Raw genomic sequence first — 26,409 nt, forward strand, 5'->3', positions numbered from 1 at the left:
TTTGTCTGAATTGGTTTTTAATTTTTGTGATTTAAAAAAAAAAAAAAAAAATCCACCACACCAATCTGGGAGTAGCAGCGGCCCTGGGGTAAATTAGGCCAATCAGTGGCACTGGTCTGGTTCAGTTTCCTGAACACAACACAGTGTGTACTTTGGTGCTCACTATACATCTCCTCACTTCAGAAAGTAGTCATTTTATGACAGAGCACGACTCAATGGCCATTTTTACCCCTGCCTCAAAATTCAGTGTAACTCATTGTCATGTGAAAAATGAAGATGGAAGGTATCTGTTGAACAAGCCATTCATTGTGCCACTGCATCACCTGCCTGTTATGCCATCATGATGAAGTTTGCTTTGCAGTGAGCTGAAAAACAAGAAGGGTGGGAGGGGAGAGTCAGAACAACATGCTGGAAAGCTGCCGAGACCAGAAACCCATTAAGAACTTCACCTATAAACTCCGCCACTGGGTCGTGTTCTCCTTCTGCCTTGATTGTTCCAGCAATACTTTCATTTTCCAATATGGGCAAGAAAAGCTGCACAAAATCTGTGGTGTAAGGCGGTGCGATCACATCCAGGACCTGCAGTGAAATTCACTTTCTTACTGGTCAGACACCTAAGCACTGACGGCTGACCAAAGATGGTTCAGTCTTTGCACTCACCTCAGTTACAAAATGTCTGATCAAAGAAATGTCAGTATTGAGCTTCTCCAGACACTTGCGGATGTAGGCCACAACAGGCAGCACATATCCCCTGCTCAGTAGGTGGACCATTCTGTCCAGTAAAGTCTTTTTTAGCTCTAGCTAGTAGAAGGAAAGAAAAAAGGATACTAATTAAAAGGGTACCGAGTAATCCACACTCATCATATGCACCCCCCAGTGTTTGAGAAAGAAGCATCTGCTCACCTGCTCCATGACATCCAGCTGCAGATGCTCCGTCTCAAATAGTTTTGTGAGTAACTGTAGGACCTGTGGGTGCAGCAACTGATGACATGTGCTGATCTGCCAAATAAAAAAAAATGTTAGGGGAGAGACTTCTGAACACGGGTTCAAATGTTATAGGTTATAGCATATTGTGGGCTTTAATAAATCAGGTCCAAGAAGATGACTGCAGTGCAACATGGTATGGCGACAAACAGCTTCTTTCTTCACATTCATATGGGGATTCTGTCAAATGTTTAGGCACCTTAGTAACACCAGATTAGCACCTCCTGTGAAAGATACTTGTCTTCTGTACCCAGTTAAGACTATGCCTGTACTACTACATTAAACACTAGAATCCCTGAAGCCTACGAAAAAACTTGTAATCCTGGGCCACCTTACATTCCTTTGCACCTCTCCATCAGCGTCTTTTGTTTTGTAAATGTATCGCTCAGCACAAGCGGCCTGCTGTCCCCACACCCGCCCAACGGAGCTGAAGTTCTCCAAGCTCAAGTCTCTCTATCGTGGTGTGAGGTGCCTGGAGTTGTACAGGGTAAATAATATACTGTTACTTGGGATGCATACATTTCATATGTGACTTTAGCTGCAGGTGGAAGTCCCATTTTACTTGTGCTGCCAAGCAGAGCTGTATTGCGCTACAACAGCCTTTTAGCCAGCAGAAGTACTGTGAAGAAGCTGTCTGTTACTATGGTCATTCGCTGCTCTTGTGAAAAGAATGGAAATAAATGCCATCATCTCAGAGAGGGACAGGCAAGTTCATTGTACCATGCAAACGTCACTGAAAGAATAAAACTGAATAATAAAAAAGCAAGAGCTAACTTTTACAAGAGGCCAAAATTCAAATGAGTGTTACAGACTCAAATAAAATGTTTATTTTTATTATAGCAATAATAATAGCAGCTCACTACTCAAAATGTGAAGCGCCTGGACTCGACTCCGGAACCTTTTGGTTATAAAGCAGCAGTTCTTACCATTGCACCATCCAAGAATAAACATCAATTTCCTGTCAATTGACATTTGAGCTTGGGTTTTAACTCACGGACAGCGACATGTAATTGAATAATTCCTACACTTACCGAGATCTTTGTAGACACAGAACAGACATGAAATGCATGTATTCCGAATAACGATATATGATTTACCCAATACAACTCCAGGCACCTCACACCATGATAAAGACTCTTGAGCTGGGTGAACTTTTTGCCCGAGCTGAGCTCTGTCAAGGCGGGCGATGGGACAGCAGGCTCCTTGTGCTGATTGATGCTTTTACAAAACAAAAGACACTGATGGAGAGGTGCAACAGGATTTAAGGTGGCCCGGGATTACAAGTTTTTCCGTAGGCTTCAGAGATTCTAGTGTTAAACAATCTCTGTTCACATTAGTGTTTAGGACCAAAAATGTTGAGAAGTAGCTGTTTACCTATGCTGGAGATGTGTGCAATGATAGAAAAAATCCTCAGAACTGTCCTGCCCACAGGATTTCTCGCTAGCTGTACTGGCTGGTAAATTATTTGCCTTTTGTGCACGGATTCAGCGTTCAAATTGTACAAAATTCAATTTAGATGCCTACAGGTACTGTAAGCAACATAACAATCACCATGGGAAGCACCTCGTGTGTCTACCACATTGGAATATTATTTTCTTTGTGATGGATGACCAATCAGAGAATAAGATGTTGTAATGATAAAGGATCTAATCAGGAAAAAGGCCAAGTAATGAGTGCAAACAAATCAGAACGCTATGACGAGTCTACATTTTCAAAACTCCGTTTTCTCCCATCCACACTGCAATGGTGAGTAACTGTCGAGTTAGAAAAATACAGGCTTTTCAAAAGTTTCAATTTTTGGGGGCTAAAACTGCCAGGGCAGTGTGGATGAAAGATGAAAACAAATACCAATGTCTGCATTTTGAAAGTAAAACCTAGCAGTGTGGACATGACCTGCGATATGTTCAGTCTTTGTTTTTGAAATTGCCTTGCATTCTTCCAGCTCCGAAAATGTACTTAGGTGGCAATTTCATGTTTGAAAACTCATCACATTTGTGTCTTTTTAGTGTGAATCAAAATATATAAAAAATGTGGGGACCATCTTGGATGAATCTTTACTTCTTTTTCAAGAGTGTTTTATGACAAGGTTGTTCTAAAGGAAAATGGAAGCCTTAGAGATCTACCATTCCCATTTGAACCCTGCAGCTGGTCACTAAAATAGTGAGACCGTATAGAAAAAGTGTCATTTCTACATGATGTGAGCAAAACGTATGCAAATCCCCTTAAAATGAAAGTCTGCAAAGTGCACTTTAATCATATCTGATTTGTTCGATTTGTAATTTTAAAATGTTGAAGCAGAGGGGTAAATCAAGGAAAAATGTGCATGAAGTGCACTCCTGGGCATGTTCAGCATTAATGTTTGTGAAGTGCCATCTATTGGAAAGTATTTTGTAATGCCTGCAGCAAAACAATGCACTGCATTTGTCAGAATTATCACAGCTGGGTCTTCCCAAACGTTAGCACTACTGTTGAGAATCAATGAGAAAATTTTGTATAATTGAGTCAGACTAACTGGCACTATAACTTAAAAAGGAAAATTTAAAAAGGATAAAAAAAAACCCCAAAAAAAATGAAAGCAACTGAAAGATGGAGTACTAATCTAATTCACGACCATGAAACATTCTGAGGATCTGTCCTCATTAATTCAATTAACAGCTTTAAAGAGGGCACACCAGCCTCCCAGGACACTGGGATTGAGACCCCTTGTGGTCAGACCATTAGCTGTTTCCCTCTGTGTGGCAGTCAGTGGACTCCAATGGGATTAGTCCTGTGTTATGTCAGCCTTTATTCCTTTATTGTTATTTCTTATTTAAACTTTCCTTTATAAAAAGACTACAGAGTCAGTAGTAATTCATTTCATTTACTTATTTGGCTAACTCCTTTATCCAAGGTGACTTATAACACTTAAGATACAATTGGTTACATTACTTTTGGTTTTACAACTGGAGCACTGACAGGCCAAGTGACTCGCTCAGGTCACCCAGTGTCAGTAGCAGGATTTGAACCCAAAGCTTTAACCACTACACCACACTGTCTGTTGTATATGTCATTGGTATAAATGGTAAACACAATTTACTTTATTGCTCAAGAATAACGCCCCAGAGGAAGTTTGTCGCAAGTGACAGTGTAGGTGTTGTGGGCTGCTGAATTTGTTTCAATGAAACAATTTCTGCATGTAGATTTAGACTGAGTCTCCAAACTAGACATTGGCCAGCTAGCACAAGATATACTGTATTACACACATAATGCATATAGACGTTTTACTGGCAGAAATTGTTAAGTGTTTGCCATTTTTAAAAATATTAGTGATCAGGAAAAAAAAACACTATTTATCATCACATAATTAATTGTGTGCATCCTTTGAAAATCATAACAAAAATCACACAGATGGACACCAATCAAAAGTTTTGCCTGATAATACACAAACACACACATGGTGAGATGATCACAGACCTGTGCTTTGTTTGATTGTACTGTCTGTATAAAAATAGTCAATGCATTACAAAGTGGACAACTTACGATGGACCACACGGCACCTTGAGAGGCCTCAAAATGTCTGGAGCAGAATTACTTGGGAGTGAGGAGACCAAAATTTAACTTTATGGTCACAACCACAAACTATGTTTGGAGAAGAGTCAATAATTTGTTTGAAGAGAAGCACCCCATCCCAATCATCAAGTATGCATGAAGTATGGCAGTGAATCTTTGCAGATATTGGAGGGTGTGAGATACAGCAGCACAGAGAGTTCAGCAAAAATTGATGGCACGATGAATGCAACATGTCATCTGAAAATATTGGAGGAAATTTTGCATTCATCAGCCCAGAAGTTGTGCATGGGGAATACTTGGGCTATCCAGTGGGACAATGATCTGAAACAAAGGGCCAAGTCAGTGGTCCCTCATTGGCTGCAGCAGAAGAATAATGTGAATTAGTTGGTAGTTGAGTCATGGCAACTGGACCTCTTTCTTGTTAGGTAGATACGTTTTCACTGCTCATCCAAGCAGCTGAGCAGTGAAATGTACCTACCTAACAAGAAAGAAGTCCAGGTGCTATGACTCACCTACCAGATAATTTCACCTGGATGACTGAGAATCTTCACAGACAAAGTGAATTAGTGCAAGTCGCCCTAATTTGGGGTGTTCATAAGAAATGTACTCATTTACTTCATGAGGTAGAACTACATAATAAACACAAATAGTTTTTTTAGTATTTGAAATATTAAAATATCCCCTTTGATTTAATACTCAAGTGTAAATATTCTCAATTGTAATAGAAATGTGTCAATTTGCTTCCTCTGATAGTGGTCCATAGACTAGAATCTTAGTAAAGGATCAGAAATAACATCATATTTATGTGAACCCCACATGCTTAGGTTTGAAATGTGTCAGTTTGACCTTCTGGTTGAGGATCTTGGACAGTTAGGACCACTTGTAAAGAATCAGATATCAAAAATATATTCATGATGGGTAACCTTGAAATTACATAAAACAACACACTACACATCTATATCACTGTTGCCCATTTTTGTTTAAGTTTTGTGAAGTAGAGTAATTTTGACTATTTGTGTCCCATGAGGCGTTGATCCCCTGGGGTTGGTAGATGTGGCAGACACAACTTCAAGTTCTTTTGATAATTTTGCTAAAAACGCCCGTTGGTTTACTCTTAATCAAAAGGGTGTCAATTCTTGCACAACATATTGCACATAAATCATGAAAATTTATGTTTATTTGGGCCTAGAGGGCCAAAAGTAGGGGGGCAACTCCAAAAACCTCGATGTCTTACATGATAATCACACGGAATATCAGAGAGGTTAGGAGCACACACTGATACAGTGCATTGCCACACCCACCACATGACAAACCAACTCAGGATCCCAGATTAGGACCCAAGCGCAGCCATGTGACAGTTGACACCTCGGCACCACACTAGTTCACCAACCCCCAGATTCTTCCCTAAAGTTTGGAGGGTCTACATGCAGGGCTGGATGTAGATTAACATCATACCCAGGACGTATATCATAGGCAGGGGTTTATTTGTACTGGGGAGCACGGAGGCACTAGACAAAAATCTAGAAGCGATTTCAAAGTGTTAAAATGGTCATTCTTTTATGAATGGATGACGGATGCTAAAGAGGGAATTAACACAATAAGAAGAACTAAAGGAATGCAAACTTTTGACTATCTTATTGTTTAATGATTCTGCTATTCTGTGATGCCTAATAGTTTTATTTGAATCCCATTAAATAAGGGTGTTTTGTTTTCTTTAAAAAATGGTATATGTCTTACAAACTCTAGAAATATTACATCTAATCCACCGGGCTACACAACATACAGTGGAGGAAATAATTATTTGACTGATTTTGTAAGTTTGTCCAATGACAAAGAAATGAAAAGTCTCAGAACAGTATCATTTCAATGGTAGGTTTATTTCAACAGTGGCAGATTGCACATCAAAAGGAAAATCGAAAAAATAACTTTAAATAAAAGATAGAAATTGATTTGCATTTCATTGAGGGAAATAAGTTTTTGAACCCTCTAACAAAAAAAGACTTAATACTTAGTGGAAAAACCCTTGTTTGCAAGCACAGATGTCAAACGTTTCTTGTAATTGATGACCAAGTTTGCGCACATTTTAGGAGGAATGTTGGTCCACTCCTCTTTGCAGATCATCTCTAAATCCCTAAGGTTTCGAGGCTGTCTCTGTGCTACTCTGAGCTTGAGCTCCCTCCATAGGTTTTCTATTGGATTAAGGTCCGGAGACTGACTAGGCCACTCCATGACCTTAATGTGCTTCTTCTTGAGCCACTCCTTTGTTGCCTTTGCTGTATGTTTTGGGTCATTGTCATGCTGGAACACCCATCCACGACCCATTTTCAGTTTCCTGGCAGAGGGAAGGAGATTGTCGCTCAGGATTTCACGATACATGGCTCCGTCCATTTTCCCGTTAATGCGATTAAGTTGTCCTGTGCCCTTAGCAGAAAAACACCCCAAAGCAAAATGTTTCCACCCCCATGCTTGACGGTGGGGACGGTGTTTTGGGGGTCATAGGCAGCATTTTTCTTCCTCCAAACACAGCGAGTTGAGTTACTATTTTGGTCTCATCAGACCACAGCACCTTCTCCCAGTCACTCTCTGAATCATTCAGGTGTTCATTGGCAAACTTCAGACGGGCCTGCACATGTGCCTTCTTGAGCAGGGGACCTTGCGAGCCCTGCAGGATTTTAATCCATTGCGGTGTAATGTGCTTCCAATGGTTTTCTTGGTGACTGTGCTCCCTGCTAATTTGAGGTCATTAACTAACTCCTCCCGTGTAGTTCTAGGATTCTTTTTCACCTTTCTCAGAACCACTGACACCCCACGAGGTGAGATCTTGCGTGGAGCCCCAGAGCGAGGTCGATTGATGGTCATTTTGTGCTCCTTCCATTTTCGAACAATCGCACCAACAGTTGTCACCTTCTCTCCCAGCTTCTTGCTAATGGTTTTGTAGCCCATTCCAGCCTTGTGCAGGTCTACAATTTTGTCTCTGACATCCTTGGACAGCTCTTTGGTCTTTCCCATGTTGTAGAGTGTGGAGTCTGCTTGATTGATTGATTCTGTGGACTGGTGTCTTTTATACAGGTGACTAGTTAAGACAGGTGTCCTTAATGAGGGTGACTAATTGAGTAGAAGTGTCTAACCACTCTGTGGGAGCCAGAACTCTTAATGGTTGGTAGGGGTTCAAAACTTATTTCCCTCAATGAAATGCAAATCAATTTCTATCTTTTATTTAAAGTTATTTTTTCGATTTTCCTTTTGATGTGCAATCTGCCACTGTTGAAATAAACCTACCATTGAAATGATACTGTTCTGAGATTTTTCATTTCTTTGTCATTGGACAAACTTACAAAATCAGTGAGGGGTCAAATAATTATTTCCTCCACTAAATCACCACCTCTTTACTTTCTTTGTACCATTTGGAGGTCAAGTCAACTTCTCTTCACTTAAGGTATTTACTTAAGCCTACATTACTAGTAGTCACCATGACCACAGATTTTTAAAAAGAAAAAGTCACAAAAAGCAAATGCACCTCATCCAACAAGGCCAGATGAACAGGAGTGTGATCTGTCTGAAGCTGAAAATACCGAGGCTCTGAAACTGTCCAGTCAACCCACTTCAGCACGCCCATTGCTACAACTGGAAACCTGTCATTAAACATAAAACAAATTATCTAAGCATGCCAGTTCCCCTTAGGTCCAGGAAATAAGATGACTGGCATTTTCTCCAAAACTGTAAGGCTCGGTGATTCAGTCACCTGACATACAGGGGAAGACCTGGAGACCAACATTTGTACAGTATGCCTACCTGATGCACTGGTACAGTGTGCTCAACTCTGCTACCAGCTCTGTAGCTCCTTTGTTCTCATTGCAGCACAAGTTGTGGACAGTCTCAATGGCCTTTGAAGTGGACTTCAGCTCATCCTTGTTGATGCTCACCCGTTTATTCTTCACAAAACAAAACAGTGAAACAGACAGTTTTATTGAATGCTGTGTTTTTGCAGTTTCCTTAGCACTTTGGACTTGGTATCAGGTTTGAAAAGCTATAAAACTTACAACAAACTGGCAAAGCTTTCCTCATGGCTTAAAGACTGACTACATGGTAAAAAGCTCAGCATTTAATTTAAAATCTGCCCAAAAACAATACAGTATCACCTTGCTGTTGAGAAATTGCCCTTAAATTTAGAACGTGACAAGTATTGTGCAGCCTATGGGGAACTTACTTACCTTTTTCCACATTTCTACCACACTAGCAGCATAGGCCAAGATGTGAATATATTTGTGTTTATGATCCTGGTTGATTTTTGCACCCGGTTTGAAGAGGGACTGCATAAAAAGGTCAAGAAAAGCTGGAACTCTAATCTGCAGTAGACAAAGAATAAGAATAGTGTGAGGAAATTGGAATCCTTGGGTAAATCATCAACATGCAAAGTGGCGTAAGACAATGGACCAACTTCCTTTCACCAGCATGAGGACCTACATCAAGTGGTTTACTGAATGTGTGTGCCATCTCAAATATATGCTGATCACAATGAAAAAGCATAAAAAAATAGCTTCTTACCAACTCAACAGGGGGAGGATCCATACTGGTGAACATTTTAAAAAGGACGGTGATATCCGCAGGATTCAAGGCTCCTTTAGACAACATAGCACCGAGTGCCTGGCAGGCCCGAGGGTAGGCAGCTGCTGTCCCGAGGGCCAATGTGATCTGACTGGCATCATGGCCCCTGTATAAATGGACACAAAAGTCAGACTCTGCAATGAACACACAACAAATAGCAAATTTAAGTAAGCATTTAACCAAGTACCGTTTATGAGCGGACGTTTGGACCTCCTGGGCAATACGCCGAACTGCAGATCCCCCCTGCTCTTCCTGGGCCAAGATTGACATCATTGATTGAGCAAACAGGTAGGTGTGCTCCCCATGGCAAACCATTTTCTACCCAATATAAAAGAAACAGTGATCAGCAAATGTACCATTGCACACTGTTTAAGGTAGTGACATGGCCACACAGCACAGTATGAGAAAATATAACACACACACACACAGAGGTATGACTGGACAGTCCATTAATGATAATACTACAGTGAACACCACCCCAGGGTACTTTACCAGTTGTGTGCTTCAGTGAAATTTATTTTACATATGGTATCTCCTAAGATGTCTATATTGGAACCACTACTATTTTCATCCGCAGGTTACCCCTGGGAGTGATACTTGGATACAGAAGATGGCAAGCATCATTCCTTCAGTCCAAATGACATTTCTCTTATTGTTTCCTTAATTGATCATATGTTGAAGTTAAGACTTGAAAACCAAGAAAATTTTAAATACAAATGTTATTAATTAGTAGGAGAGATACAGACAGCAACAAGTCCAGGTCACATTTTAAGTCATGGAGTGCATGAAGCAGGTGGATGAAGGTCTACATGTCACTTCTGATTTGATGTGAATAACTGGTTAGTGTGGCAAAGTTTTCAGAACACTGACAAAGTCGGAGGATTTTCTGGGCATGGCTTAAAGTATGATTTGGAAAATGGTAGTCACTGTAATTCTTAAACCCCCAATACCCACCCGGTTGCTTGTCTGTTCATGCGCTATACAACAGAACAGCACTTTATTTAACTTTGCTTAGCAGGGACACATGTTGTATACTGCAGATGCTGCACATGCCACGTTTGCCTTTTCATACGCACTAACATGTTTTATCTTCAGATGTTGTACTACTCAAACTGTCACTCTGGGAAAATCTAATTATTTGCAGAACAGTAGCACTAACCCTACCAATTCTAAGCACTCCATCTGATTCTTGCTCTAAATCAATGCAGTCACTCTTAAAAAGAACAGTGGAGACTTTGTGGATTTAACGTTTAGAAGAAGCTGCTGAACATTTATCTCGATGTTGGCTTTTCCATATTCATTTTTTATTAAATATCAAATTGAACTGAAGACATATTATATATTATCCACGACTACATGAAGCCTACTTGTACAATGGCTTCTCAGATCATTTCTGGTGTAGTGACCTCTAAGCACTCTGAGGGATGGTGATTTGAAATTTCATCCTTGATGGAGGCAGGAACACACTAGTGGTGTACAAACTATATGACGCAAGAAAGAACAATGTACTCCAAAACAGTCTCAAGAATCCAAAAAATATTCAACATGAAGTTTAGGGTTCAGGAGACAGGCAGAGTGTTATGGTCACATATCTGGGGCAAATCAACTGAAAATTATGCAAATAAGCGAAACATTAACACAAATTTAACCTAACATCACAAAGGCAAGAAAATGAAGGAAAGAAAAAACAGCAATTCTTGGACAAAATCCCACCACCCACAAAGAACTCCTTGGTGTGCATAATGTACAAACATTAGAAGGTGGAGTGATCTATTCAAGCTAAAATAGAACATTCTGATAAGACACAGCACTCAGCCAATGCAATGCCATTCATGCAGAATGGTCCGAGGAAGTTTATATTCTGGAGGTACTTGGCTGTGTGTGAAAACTGAAAAGTACTGCAGGCGACATCTTGCATAGAAATATGCTGGAGGAAAAACTGTTTTGATCACGTTTTTGCACAGGAAGGAGAAATTTTTCACCTTATGACTTTGGGATAGGTTCCTTAAACTCCACGTGGATTCCAACAGCTCAACAAACACAAGTAAAATTACCAATGCAAAGGCAACCCAGGCTGAAACAACCCATACTGATATGCTGAGAGCTAGGCTTGACATGATGGTCAGTTTAAAGACTAACTTAGATAGTAGCACAAAGCACTAAAATTTACAACTGAAATCCCCCCCCAATTCACCTCATTTGCTCGGTTGTTACAATCCTATCAAAATACTTACTGCAAATTCTGGCAAGTTCTTCTCCAGATTTTCCTCCCCACCATCCAGCAGCGTTGCTAAAGAGGTCCGCAACACTCTAGAAAACACTTCTAGCTGCTGGCAGGCTGTTGAGACACTGGTGATTTCTCCCTGGTAGCCAGCATCTGATATGAGCTATAGTAAGACATTTTTTTGGGGGTAAAACAGAGCAGGCTGGTTATTAACCTTCTGTCCTCTCCACTTATATGTACATTGGTGTTAAAGAAACCCGGGAAATTAGGAACACAGTTACTAATCTGCCTACATTTCAGTCTGTTTAACACCAATTTATATTCATTGTCCTTCCCTACATGAACACTTCAAAATTAATAGTTATTCCCTAAGACTGACAGATAACCTTTCATTACTAAAAAATAGTGCACGTTTTACAAGAAAAGTATTTTTTATTCATTAAAAGTGTAAAATTGTGTTTTAACATTAAGTAAAACATGCTGCAAACTGTCCCTTTACATTTCCAAAGTATCTGATACGTTTTCATTTAGGAATAGAAGAATACTGTAGTGCTCTGGCATCTGTTGTGTGTGCATGTTGCGGACTATCAGTTTGGAAGGCAAGAACACCCACTCTCATAGGATCAGTGGTCCAGTTATGAACAGATAGACACTCTCCATAGTTAAGATAAACATGAATGCAACCATTCATGCTGCCGAGGACCACTTCAAGGAGAACGTGAGTACACAGCAGCAATTAGCTACTTGGAAAGCCTATCATCTACGTGTCAGGCTGGAACAGTTTGTGTCTGCAGTATCGTAGTATTGGGCACAGTGCCACTAAGATTCACACCGCTGCTAGGATAGTAATGTATTACCTTTTTTGGTGGGGTCCCCAGTAATGCACCCAGCCTTGGCCCGACTCACACCACAAACACACAGAACCAAATTAAACAAACAGTAATCAACACAAACGTATTAAACAAAAACAGCAGGATACAATCAACTACACAACAAACAAAACAATTCCTCCCTCAGTCTCTTGCTGGCGATCACACATATAAGAAACAAATTCCAATACACTGTCTATATGAAACAGCCAATGATGATATGGAAATGATGCAGAAGAGATAATCCACACAACAGCTTGCTGTTAAGTAATGTAAAACGATCCTACCAGTATGCGTTGGGTGGTGAGGAGATTGGTTTTTGTTCTTGGTTGGAGGGAGCACGCCCAATCTAACTCTGTACTCACACGACCGGCAGACGCAGAGCAGTCCATACATTCATGCAGGTGAGGTGATCCAAGAACAAAGTAATAATACAAAGGAAGATGATATGGACGGCAAAACAGACACAAACTCCAGACTTCTCAACCCCCTTACTGAATAGCCGGTGTCACTTTTCAAAACTCCCACTGGCCAATCTTGTCCCAGCCGCCCCTGTGCTCTACTCAGATGTTCAATCAGGGACGTCTGCTGGGAGTTAAAGTTCATAAGTCATGAAGCATTACTACAGTCTTATATCGTGTCATGTTATTAGAATAAAATCCCTTGTTTCATTGCAGTACAAAAATCAGTTGTGAGTTTAAGTTAAGTCTAACTATGTTTAACTATGTCTAGCTGGGGTTTCAGCTCTTGCACCTTCTTGGTAAAATGTCTTTTCAATATAGGTAGTGTAGATGCCATAATCAATGGACAAGCATCTTGAATGGGATAAAGAACAATGTCTTACCCGGCTGAGAGGCCATAATTGAAGGACACCATGGATGGAGTTACATCATAGCCAAGTCTTATTCTAATCCTTTTGGAGACGAAGACTAATACATTGAGTGGGGGAATTTGTCTAGCAAATATAAGTCATCCCCCAGTACGATAGGTGGCACTGCTTCTTTGGCATGATCCCAGGTTTGACACCTGCAGGACTGTGTAAGGATCTGTAGTTTTGGAAAGCAGCACTCTTGGGGTCCCATGGTGCCGCCAGATAGCACTGCCAGCAGAAGACCTCCCTGCTTTGGGGAGCTTCCACTTAACCTGGAAGTGATTCCGATGTGCAATGCTATGGCACTGGAAATGCTCCCAGGTCCAACATAAAAGAAGCTGCCTCACCTTGACCAGGAAGTCAGCATCAGGAGGCAGAGGACAAAACTTTTTTGAGGAGTGGAAGGAGGGAGGAGTAACTAAATTTCAGAACTACACTTCTGTGTTTGTTGTGCTTTGAGTGTGATCATCTGTCTATTGAGGTACTGTGCTCAATGAAAGGGATAATATTTGAACCTGAGACTGCATTAGGTGTGATTGTGTCAACTGGTTATGGTGGCATGACTTCCTTTAGATGGAACATGGGACCCTGGCTAAAGAAAATTTGCTAGCAAACAAAAAGCCTTCTTATAATACCCTCTGTGTAATGTATTTGGATCACCAGTCATCACTTTGCAAATGCAATGGATTCTTGTCCTGTTGGTTTCTAGATGTAAAATAATTTGGCATTTAGCTTAAACACTGTAATCACGCAGCCATTTAAAATCATCAACCTGTCTTAAAGTAAGTCTGTTATACCCACCACAGTGCACCAAGGCAAACACATATTCCAAAGCAAATTTAAATTAGTTTTATAAAGATTAATCTATTAACACTAGAATCCCTGAAGCCTGCGAAAATATTTGTAATGCTGGGCCACCTTAATTTTACTTGCGCCTCCTCATCACTTCAATAACTGCGCACCGATAGCGCCTTTGTTTTGCAAATGTGTTGATCAGCTGCAAGCAGCCTGCTATCCCATCCCCCACAGAGGCAGCTGAACTCAGACATAAATTCTCTAAATCTGTTTAACTGGGAGTGAGGTGTATGGAATTGTATAGGAAAATAATATATTGTTATTTGAAATACATATATTTCATGTGTGTTCCATGACTACAACAATCTGTGTAAATGTAGGATGACACTGAACACATATGGAGGAATATTTCGGACAAAAATAAATAAATAAATAAATAAATAAAAGTACTGTGAAATGTGAGCATAAATAAATAAATGTGTCATGAAATGAGAACCTAAATAAATAAATATGTCATGAAATGAGAGCATAAATAAATAAATATGTCACAAAATCTAATCAGAGCTGTAGAGATGTTTGAAAAAGTAGCTGGGAATATGCACCTGACTTTATACTCGTAAAACAAGGGTCAAATACTCAGTTCAAAATATTAGTTGGAGCTGCTTTGTGCATTCCATTTCAAAGTACCTAAACTAATACAGCCGTTGCAGCTTACCGTATATCAAACTGGCTCATTCACCTTGTGATCGTCTTCTCCGATATACCATATAGATCAGCAATCTGTCGTACTTTTAAACCGCATAACAGAGGGTGTTCTATTGACTCAGCTGGAATGTCAAAGGATGGACGTCCAGAGCAGGGAACTGTGTCACCTGAACTGGAGTGTAGTCGAGCCCGTTCCACCTGTTCTTCGATAGTTCCAAAAATAGTTTCATCTACATCGCAGTCTAAAAGGGCTGCCAACATTGTAATTTCTTCTGATAAATCTTCAATTCTCTCTCTGAAATACGTAATATCTTCAGCAGAATCCATTTCATTGGCAGGAGTAAGCATTTTTCTAATTAATTCTTGTGCTATCGATTCACCAATCAATAACTAGAGGGCGTGTTAGAGCCCACCCTCTCAACTTTGACGAGTGAAAGTGACAGTTTTATTTCAAGTCGTATTTCATGACGGTTTGCAGGAATGTTACGGACAAAATTAAATAAATAAATAAGCAACAAAAACATATTTCATGACACATTTATTTATTTATGCTCACATTTCACAGTACTTTTATTTATTTAATTTTGTCCGAAATATTCCTCCATAAACACATAGCTAAAACAGAAATCTTTGTTATGTTATAGTAATTATGACAAAATGTTGACGTCAAATGTGTAATGTGTGAAGACTGAAGTCCAAATATCAAATAAACCCTTTCACAAAAGGTATAACAAAACAAGTGTGCTTTTATTCAAGAATAAAACAAAAGAAAAAAAATGTTCAATTTACATGTTGCCATCAATGTGTGAAAACTGGAACCCAAATATCATTCAATATGAAATAAAGACATTTGCATGCATGTTTGTGTTTGCGCGTTTACCTAGTGGAAATGCGGCTGTCTTATGGATATCTGCTTGGCTGGTGCTGGGTGAGGAACTGCTGCTTCAAGACATTGCCGGTTCGATCCCGGGTACTCCCCACATTTAGCGCCTCGAGTGGTGGGCTACCTTTATTGTTACTATTATGTAATAAAAACATGCATTTAATTTGAGTCTCTAACAAATCAACGAAACTAAAGAAAAATAACACTGAATAAAAACTGAATTAAGAGAAAATTGCACTTAAAAGCACACTTGTTTCATTATGCCACGTCTTTATTGCAAAACTAACTGTGTCAGATTGGGCAGAGTGTGAACATGACTGAGAGAAGGAAACTGTAGAAAGAAAAAAAAAAAAAAACAACCCTAACCTTTACAAGTACTATAAATTTACACTGTCTGTTACAGATTTGAATCAAGTGTATGTTTTTATTCTATAATAGTAACAATAAGAGGAGCTCACTACTCAATATAGTAAACCTAGGAAGCACCCCGAATCAAACCGGCTGCTTTTGCTGATCGACACATTAGCAAAACAAAAAACGATAATGGAGAGGTACAAAGGAATTTAAGGTGACCTGGGATTATGAGTTTGTTCATACGTTTCAAGGATTCTAGTGTTAATAGACTATGGTCTGCCCTTTTATTTGGAACTAGCACAGCCATATAGATTAAAATAATACAACAGCCAAAAACATATTAAGACTTACTTGGCAACTCTGCAATGCTGCTTCACACACATCTTCTGGGAGCCTTGAATATAGCTATTTTAACTGGATACTAGTCAATGCATGATGTGCATGTAAATAAAACAAAGGACTACTCACCTTTACAGTAAAGTTTAACATCAGACAATCTGGATGGGCTTCAGCTAATTTGTAGAAGAGGTCTCGCCATGTTGTGTGGGCAATCATTTGTTCTAACCAAGCAGGAGTCTAAGGGATACAGACCAAAAGTACACTTTTAACAAAAGCAGTGTACACTGGGGGACAAGATTAAGACAGTCACTGGCTGGCCCAAGTGAAAAAGATTAAAGCATAAAAGGTAAAGGTGCACATGTATAATTCTGGGCTGCTCGAAAGTTAATTACAAAAGCATGTATTAGATGGACAGTAACTAATGCAATTAAAAATTAGTTAAAATACAGCTCACCTCTCCTTCTACTGTAAAGATCGAATCTGCTTTTTGTGGATCAAAGTGCTTAATAAGTAAAGCCTTCAGATGGTTTTCCACTCTCTCTTGGACCTGGGCAGGTTCCACTCCTAATGCATAAAACTAAAGTCAAGTCTCACACCACAGACCAGGCACAACACAGTACTATTATATCATACAAAGTAGAGTTCCAAGTAATACTGCTAATTTCACATATCTCCATAACTAGACACTTCTTTTTTTAGCCTTGATTTAGTGATCACTTCTTCAATGCAGTGCTAACAGCAGAAAAACTCATACCCATCTGAATAAGCCACTCTGCCAAAAGGTTTACTGTCTGGGCTACAGCTGTGTAGTTCTCAGAAAGAAGCTGAATGACATGCTCTGGAGAGCCACCAGCCTGGAAATACCTGAAGTCATGAGAAAAAACAAACACACACAAGAAACACAAATGTTTTAAAATTAAAAACTAAAGAATAATAAAGAAACCAAATGTAAGCCAGAAATGTGAAACCATGTTGTTTAGAATTAACAAAACATTATCAAACCCACTTAATCCAGTTCTGAGATGCAGAACCTATCCCAACATCATGGACAGAGAGTGTAAATAAATATAAAAAAGCCCTCTTTAAAGCTCGCTCAGAATACTATTCTACATTAATAGATAGCAATAATAAAAATCCTCGGGTACTGTTTAGAGCAGTGGCTAAATTAACAAATGGCAATTCAGATCAACAGTGCAAAATACCACCAGATATTAGCAGTACAGACTTTATGAACTTCTTCAATGAGAAAATTAAAAATATAAGATCCCAGATCTCAGCATCACAGTACAAACCAAATACTAGCTTAGCAGACCCTGCCGCACATTGCATTCAGCACTTTAGTAATTTTAATCCTGTAACTCACCAGAAAGTCTTAACTTTAATTACTAAAATGAAGCCCACTACTTGTTCCCTAGATCCAGTGCCAACAAAACTAGTAATAAGTGCAATGGATGTTCTTGCAGCCTATTCTAACCGTTATCAATAGTTCATTACTGCATGGCACCATACCTGATGCACTAAAAGTGTCAGTCATTAAACCTTTACTTAAAAAGTCAGACCTAGACCCACACATACTAAATAACTATAGGCCTATTTCAAATTTACCATTTCTCTCTAAAATACTAGAAAAAGTAGTCGCCAGTCAGCTTAAGTCACACCTTACGCATTACAATTTATTTGAGAAATTCCAGTCTGGCTTTCGCACTGGTCATAGTACAGAAACGGCACTAACACGGGTTGTAAATGACATTCTGATATCCTCTGATGAAGGAAATTCCACTGTAATTATGTTGTTGGACTTAAGTGCAGCATTTGACACCATTGACCATTCTATTTTACTGCACAGGCTAGAAAACGATGTTGGGCTTACAGGCCCGTGCTCGCTTGGTTCAGTTCTTATTTATCAAATCGATTCCAGTATGTACAGAAATGTGCGGTGTCCCGCAGGGCTCAGTACTGGGACCTTTACTGTTTTCACTTTACATGCTTCCACTGGGACCGCTCATTAGGAAACATAATGTTAATTTTCACTCGTATGCAGATGACACCCAGTTATACCTTTCATTTAAATCAAATGAAGTTTCTCGATGTTGTCTTTAATTAGTTGTGTTAGTGAATTAAAGGAATGGATGAATGAGAACTACTTGTCTTTAAATACAGATAAAACAGAGATGTTAATTGTTGGAGGGAATGACGCTGATCACAGCAATATTTTGTTGTCATTTAACTCAGTTGGAATCCCAATTAATTTTACTGAATCAGCCCGCAATCTAGGAGTTATCTTTGACTCTAGCATGTCATTTAAAGCACATATTACAAAGTCGTCCAAAACATGTTTTTCCATCTTAAAAATGTTAGGAAATTAAGGCGCTTTCTAAATAAACAGGATTGTGAGAAATTAATTCATGCATTTATCTCTAGTAGGATTGACTACTGCAATGCGGTGTTCACTGGCTGTTCAAACTGTTCTCTATACAGCCTCCAGTTAATCCAAAATGCAGCTGCAAGAATTATTACAAGAACAAGAAAATATGAACACATAACTCCAGTTCTTAAATCTTTACACTGGCTCCCAGTTAAGTTTAGGGCAGATTTCAAAATCCTCCTTTTAACATATAAAGCATTAAATGGCCAAGGTCCGCTTACTTGTCTGAACTTATCATGACTTACAAACCTGAGCACATTAAGATCTCAAGATGCCGGTCTGCTTAGGATTCCAAGGATTAATAAAATAACAGTGGGAGGTCGAGCTTTTAGTTACAGGGCCCCTAAACTGTGGAATGGTCTTCCTGCTTCCATAAGAGATGCCCCTTTAATCTCAGCCTTTAAATCCCGGCTGAGGACTCACTACTTCAGTTTAGCATATCCTGACTAGAGCTGCTGATTAACTGTACATACTGCATCTCTGTTGTTAGTCATTAGCACTATAACATAAGTAACATGATAATTATATTTGAATACTAACCCTCACCTATTCTGTTTCTTTTCTCGGTACCCAAATGTGGCAATTGGTGCCACGGCCCACCTGCCAAGTTGTTTGCCTGCCTATGGTAAAGTCATCCCTGATGGAGGATCACAGGAATCATGGGAAAGAAGGGTCCTTACATCGGAGCAACGTTTCAGCCGTGGCATGGCCAAATGGGGAGGCAGCTAGATGGATGAGGTCTCCAGGACTCTAAAAATATCCAAACCTTATTATGTCATATCATCTACTGTTAAACCGTACTTCTAAAATTTTTATTATTATGCTGTCTTAAGGAATTGTTCTGTTCTGTATATTGTATTGTATTGACCCCTACTTTTGACACCCACTGCACGCCCAACCTACCTGGAAAGGGGTCTCTCTTTGAACTGCCTTTCCCGAGGTTTCTTCCATTTTTCCCTACAAGGTTTTTATTGGGAGTTTTTCCTTGTCTTCTCAGAGAGTCAAGGCTGGGGGGCTGTCAAGAGGCAGGGCCTGTTAAAGCCCATTGCGGCACTTCCTGTGTGATTTTGGGCTATATAAAAATAAACTGTATTGTATTGTATTGTATTGTATCACTGGTGCAAAGCAGGAAACATCTCGGGGCAGTGTGCGATTTCATTGCTTAAAATTAGCCCCCATACCCCTAAATACCCCCCCAAAAAACACACACAAAAAAGTCACATATGGTACTGACACCTTCAGAGTATTAAAGATGCTTGGTTCCATGATATAATCTCGACTTGAGAATTTTTGGACACATTCCTCCTGGACCTTCCCATCCATTTCACCCTCCATGTAGCCATCATCCTGTTAATAACAAAAAGTTTAGGTGAGTTAACCATTCAATGTGATAAATATACAAAAATGTATATACTAGAGAACAAGAGTAACCAATTCCTGGATGAAGGAAAAATATAGATGTTTCGGGGTACATTCTACTTTTGACTAGGCAAAAATACAAAAAAATGACATATTTCGAACTCGATTTACAGAAAAACGAGTAAATGTTTGCTGCTTTTCAAGGCTTACTGAAAACACCCCAATAGATCTTTGTCCTTATATTAATGATACCTCGCTAAATAAATGTTACTCAACTGTATGCACAGTTAGTCGGGGTGTATATGTTATATACTCATTTTTCAATTTATTAAATTCTATATGGACAATAACTGCAAATGAAAACTGCAGATGGAGTGAAACCTACTGAAATTCACTGAAGGATGTTGGCTCAGTACAATGTGAAAATAACAGGAATCAATGAACGAAAAGTTTATTAATGGGTAGTAAAGTAGTAAGCAGGAAGAACAAGAGTAACCAACAAAGGTCCATCTGGTCGAACATCAACATCATACACACAAATCCACAGTGACCTGACAAATGCCTTCATCAGAAAAGACCAATGGATCACACCGTTAGCTGTTCTACACATTTACATCACAGGTATGGATCCAAACAAGCCATCGTGCATGCAGGCTTGGAGTTCCGAAAAGTTTGCACAAGATGGGTACCCAAATAGCTTACTGATCTGCAAAAGGCAACATCCTTTGGAGAATTTCAGCAGGTTTCATTCCCTCTTCTCAAAGAAATCTCACTTATGCTGTGTTGTTCAAAAATGGTGCAATCCCACAGCGGAGTGTCCATGATCATACAACTAGAGTAACAGAAGACCACTGAACTATGCGTATTCAAACTACACTTAAACCATCACAAACATACTATATTGCACCAGCTTTTATCCATTGCAGTTACTGGATAATTTCAGTTTGCCTTTACTTTTTGATTTACCCTTGTATGTTTAGATCTATATATTTCCTGTTTATGTATGTATGTATGTATGTATGTAGGTAGTTAGTTGTAGGCAGAAAAGTGTCTTTATAAAACAAAGTGCTAGGTCCAATATTTCAGACACATTGTCACATTATGAATACTGGCTCTACTTGTGTGAATGTGATTGATACTTTCAAACAAACTGCAATCATGGTCTGAAACATCTGATATTCACTGTTAAAATTATTAAGAATGCCAAATATATGCGAGTTCAAAAAGAGTCAAACAATTCTACAGTAGTCACCATCTTTTCATTGAAGTAAGGACTTCACTCTCAACCCAGTAGGCTAAAAAAGGATAGCAGCAGAGGATAAAGCAAAATTAAGGTTAACACCATAGATGAGCGTGAGACCTATTACCCTGATAGAAAATGGTTATGCTAGCTATCTCAACCAAGTTTCAGTCACCAGAGCCCTTTCACAAGAATTAAAGGTTTATGTGCACAAGCATTCAAGAAAATTATGCCTGGAGTGGAAGAAACAAAAACAACACTGAGCCACAGTCAACAAAACAAGCCTGAGAAGGGGAATAAACGGTTCTGTCTGAAATGGGTTAGATTTCTGGGATACATACAATGAATTCAATAAAGAAGTATTGGTAGTATTGACTGCTGTATTCATGCCAGACTGCAAGTTGATGAACTACAACATGAAGTGAGAAAAACAGGAGTAAAAACTATACATGAAAATGTCACACAATGGGAATGCTACAGTACCACATTAACTAACACATGTTGCACTAGTCATGTCTGGAAGTGCTTTGTGTTCAAGGTTGGAGAATTTCAGCATACAATTCTAGGAACTGTGGTTATTATTGTTAAAAACATTCAAACCACACACATAAGCTTTTGTTATTGCCACATGTAACCCATTATGCAATTAATTCAAATAGAGATGTGTTTTGATCAGATGCAAGTTGTAATCTGTAGTGTAATAAATTTAATTGAGGGAGATGAAATGATAGCAAGATTAATTGCTTTTTAACAGTGTCGTACTCAGTCCCAATAAAGGAACAAAGGCTTTGCATTCATTCTTCGATTGTAATGAGCATTACAGATGCCAGTCTAAGGATCCACCCATTTTCTACTTGGTATATCTGGTTCAGGGGCATGGTGGAATCTCACACACATCCACAGTTACGCATATAGGACTGTGGGGTGTGGGAGGAAGCTGCACACTGGCAGTGCCAATAACTATCATAGCAAGTAAAAATCGAGGCAAGAGGAGGCTATTTGGCTTGAGTACACCAGCAATTAAATGAGCAGCTCCTTTTGTTAAAAACAAAATAAAATGAATTTAATGCTTCAAAGTCCAAAGCACATCTCCCTATTTACAGGAAGACCAAATGGTAGAGATGAGCAGTAACCAGGGAGCTGCCAAAACAGGATACTTCGTGGCAGAATATGTATATGCAAACAATAAACTTGTTTAATTCATTTAGTTTTTAAGGCAAGCTAATGTTTCAGAGTATAAAATGTGGCAAACATTGTTAAATAAAAAAAATATAGTGCCATCCATAAAGTTTGGGGAAAAAGACAGTTTTCAGTTGATTTACCTCTCTGCTCCGCAGTTTAAAATTACAAATCAAAAAGTTCAGATGTGATTAAAGTGCACATTGCAGATTTTAATTTAAGGGTATTTTCATACATTTTGGTCCCACCATGTAGAAATAACACTTATTTTTTTTCCATGGTTCCACCCATTTTAGGGCACCATAATATTTGGGAAATAGCAACGGTGGGTATATTAAAGCAGTCATATTTAGCACTTTGTTGCATATTCTTTGCCTCCAATGACTGAAGTCTGTGATTCATAGAAATCACCAGATGCTGAAGATCTTCTCTGGTGATAATGATGCTCAGCTCCTTCTTGTTTCAAGGTCTTGTTCCCATAGGTTTTCTCTTCAGCATTTCAAGTGGATTTGAAACAGGTAACCAGTGTGGCCGTTCAAAAATTTTCTATTTTTTAAAAATGCTTTGTGTTGCCTTACCAGTACATTTGGGATCATTATCTTGTTGTAGGATAAAGTGTTGTCCAATGAGTTTGGAGGTGTTTACTGGAACCTGAGCAGGTAAGATGTTTCTATACACTTCAGAATTCATTGTGCTACTGTCATCAACAGTTATATTGTCAATGAAGAGAAGTGTGCCAGTACCTGTCACAGCCATACATGCCCAAGCCATAATACCCCCACCACCATGTTTAACAGATGAGGAGGTATGCTTTGGCTCTTGGGCCATTCCTTTATGTCTCCACATTTTGCTCTTTCCATCACTCTAATGCAGGTTCATCTTTGTCTCATCTGTCCACAAGACCTTTTTCCAGAATTCTGCAGGCTCTTTCAAAGTGTTTTTTTTTTCACAAATCTGGCCATTCTGTTTTTGTAGTTAACTAGTGGTGTGCATCTTGCAGTGTGGCCTCTGTATTTCCGTTCATGAAACATTCTGCAAATAACGTTTGCACATCCCCGTCTACCTCGGGAAGACTGTGCCTGATCTGTTGGACAGGCATTTGGGGTTTTTCTTTACCATAGTGGGGATTCTTCTGTCATCAGACATGGAGGTCACCAGTGTGTTCTTTCTCTATAATTATATTCCAGACAATGATTTAGGTTAATCTTAAGGTTTTAATGATGCCTCCAATGGTTTTATTTTTGTCTTCCATTATTGCTTCTTTTACTTTTATTGGCAAAGCTCTTGTCCTCATGTTGAACAATGGCAACTAGAACTCTAAAAGGTAGGATCAAATCAAGGTACCTTACGAAATAATAAAACACCCAAGTAATCACAAACACGAGTGATGCCAATTGTGCCAAATTTTGTGGTGACCTGAATTGGGGGTACCGTGTAGAGTCTGTCTTTTCTATATGATGCGACTGAAATGTATGCAAATACCCTTAAATTAAATTCTGCAATGTGCACTTTAATCAAGTCTGAATTTTTTGATTTGTAAATTTAAACTGTGCAGGTGATGGGAAAAATCAAGGAAATTGTTTTTCCCCCAAACGTTATGGAGGGCAATGTATGTCATATAGATCACGTGAACAGTGCGTTGGCCAATGTAGTGCAATTCTCTCAGTTAACATTAACTTACAACAGGTAACATCAGTCCAGTTAGTTTTCTACTTTTGGATTTGATTATATTGGCAATCTCTACCAATATACCGAGGGTGATCTCTTATTCCAGGCTGTTGTACCAGTTGTATTATTTGTGAATCCTGGAGTGTCAGACCCGGTAGTGCTCATGAAAGAGACACAGCTGTAGTTTGGGAGAACTTTGGCCGCTCTGTCTTTTTCTGCTGCCTCTCTGTGACAGAAGCAATGCCCTCCTCTACAAAGGATGAAATAACCTTGTATATTACTTGACACCAAGTATTGCTACTTAAAGCCATATTTTCCCATGCTTCAGGGTCTACCTTACATTTTTTGGGGTAGGCCTTAATATTGTCTTCCTACCCTAGTGCTTTATTTGATTTGAGGAATGCGTACATAATGTCCGGCCCACTGGATGTGAGGTTACATAATTTGAGCTTCAGCACAAGCATCCTGTGATTTCTATGAATTGCAGCCACCACACTGATGTTGGTCTTGCAGTCTTGACAGGAGATGTTTAAAATTTTCCTGTGTAATAACTACTGCAGCTGCTGTTCCAACAATCTCATATATTTTCGTAAATAACTCATGCCTCATATCCATATAACAGGGAAGGTAGAATCATTGTTTTGTAGACAAGGATCTTTAATGGCAGATACAAGATTACACTGTCTTTTCAGACATCCAAAAGAGATGTTGGCACATCAGATTTTGTACTTAATTTCTTCATCCAATGTTGTTTTCTGTGGGAGAGGACTACCAAGGTAAGCAGAGGTCTCAGCACTCTCCAGTGCGTCTCCTGGCTTGGAGGTTGGCCTGCAGCAGACTGTTGCAGGACTTTGGTCCTCCCAATATTTAGGCTCAGGCCCAGCCTTTTATAGAACCTGGAGTAGTTGTTGAGAGCTGCTTGAGGTTCTTCTTTGGAGTGTGCAACAATGGTGCAATCAAAAGCATATTTATGGTTTTTGACACTTATGCATGTTGTTTTGGTCTTAGCATGAAAATGGAAGATGTTAAATATGTTGCTGTTGTGTATATATATATATATATATATATATATATATATATATACACACACATATACTAGCAGAATACCCGCGGTTCGCAGTGGAGAAGTAGTGTATTAAAGAAGTTATAAAAAAGAAAAAATTTTAAAAAATAACGTAACCTGATTGTTAATGTAATTGTTTTGTCTTTGATATGAGTGTTGTTGTCATATCTATATCTGCCTGGGATTAATAAAGTCTATATATAATAATAAAGTATATATATATATATACACACATACATACTATGGGGTGCCAGACAGGCAAATAAATTGATTTTGTGAATATATAAAGTCGGCGTCAAAATATATAAAGTCAAAATTTGAATATATAAAGTCATTCCCGAATATATAAAGTCAAAGCTTGAATATATAAAGTCAGCGTCGGAATTTATAAAGTCATTCCTGATTATATAAAGTCAACATCGGAGTACATAAACTCACTCCTGAATACATAAAGTGAAAGTCAAAATCTATTAATTGAAACGACTCTGAACTGAACTAAGTTAACAAAAACATATTCAGAAAAATAAATTAAAAAAACACTGTTCGGTTAATGTTTTGAAAATGATGCATGTGTCCTGCCCAGGATTGGTTCCTGCCTTGTGCCCAGTGTTGGCTGGGATGGTCTCCAGCAGACCCCCGTGCCCCTGTGGTCGGATTCAATGTGTTGGGAAATGGATGGATATTCCAGCGCTGACTTTGTATATTCCGACACTGACTTTATATATTCCGATGCTGACTTTATATATTTAAGTTTTGACTTTATATATTCCAGCGCTTACTTTATATACTCAAGTTTTCACTTTATATATTCAGAAACAAGTATTGACTTTATATATACCGACGCTGACTTTATATATTAAAGTTTTGACTTTATTTATTCCAACAGTGACTTTATATAATCAAGTTTTGACTTTATATATTCGCGAATGACTTTATATATACAAGTTTTGACTTTATATAGTTAAATGTAGTCATCATTGCATAACTTTTTCTTTACCATAGAAATTTAAAGACTAAATTCAACTTCCATTCCTAACAAAGATATTTTTGGCGACTAAATAGAAGCTACTTATATCCAAATTCGAGCTATTGAGCTGTCGCCTGCCTGCCTGAATAAATCACCCTCGCTTCTTCGCTCTTACTTTTTTACCGTTCATTTAATCATGGCTAGTGGCGGAAAAATTATAAAATGGAAGGAGGATTACACTGAGTATGGCTTTACCAAAACAATTATTGATGGCAAATCGATTATTCAAAAAACTTCAATTGGTGATCTTTTTTTCTGTGTTAACCTCAT

The 26,409-nt window shown here is 38.8% G+C and overlaps 1 protein-coding gene across 1 annotated transcript in view; it reads right to left on the minus strand.

Moving 5' to 3' along the window:
* Window positions 1–26,409, minus strand: part of nelfcd (negative elongation factor complex member C/D) — a 36,703-nt gene continuing 10,294 nt past the window's right edge. The window contains exons 2-15 of the mRNA XM_039734924.1: window positions 19,838–19,950; window positions 16,933–17,042; window positions 16,633–16,742; window positions 16,308–16,415; window positions 11,373–11,525; window positions 9,326–9,456; window positions 9,079–9,244; window positions 8,745–8,879; window positions 8,326–8,465; window positions 8,051–8,165; window positions 904–999; window positions 661–801; window positions 450–579; window positions 1–365 (exon numbers count right to left, since the gene is read on the minus strand). Coding sequence (XP_039590858.1) covers window positions 331–365; window positions 450–579; window positions 661–801; window positions 904–999; window positions 8,051–8,165; window positions 8,326–8,465; window positions 8,745–8,879; window positions 9,079–9,244; window positions 9,326–9,456; window positions 11,373–11,525; window positions 16,308–16,415; window positions 16,633–16,742; window positions 16,933–17,042; window positions 19,838–19,950 — 1,683 coding nt within the window. The 3' untranslated portion in view covers window positions 1–330. The remainder of the gene's footprint in view (window positions 366–449; window positions 580–660; window positions 802–903; window positions 1,000–8,050; window positions 8,166–8,325; window positions 8,466–8,744; window positions 8,880–9,078; window positions 9,245–9,325; window positions 9,457–11,372; window positions 11,526–16,307; window positions 16,416–16,632; window positions 16,743–16,932; window positions 17,043–19,837; window positions 19,951–26,409) is intronic.

This window comes from Polypterus senegalus, chromosome 14, assembly GCF_016835505.1.
Source record: "Polypterus senegalus isolate Bchr_013 chromosome 14, ASM1683550v1, whole genome shotgun sequence".
Lineage (NCBI taxonomy): Eukaryota > Metazoa > Chordata > Cladistia > Polypteriformes > Polypteridae > Polypterus > Polypterus senegalus.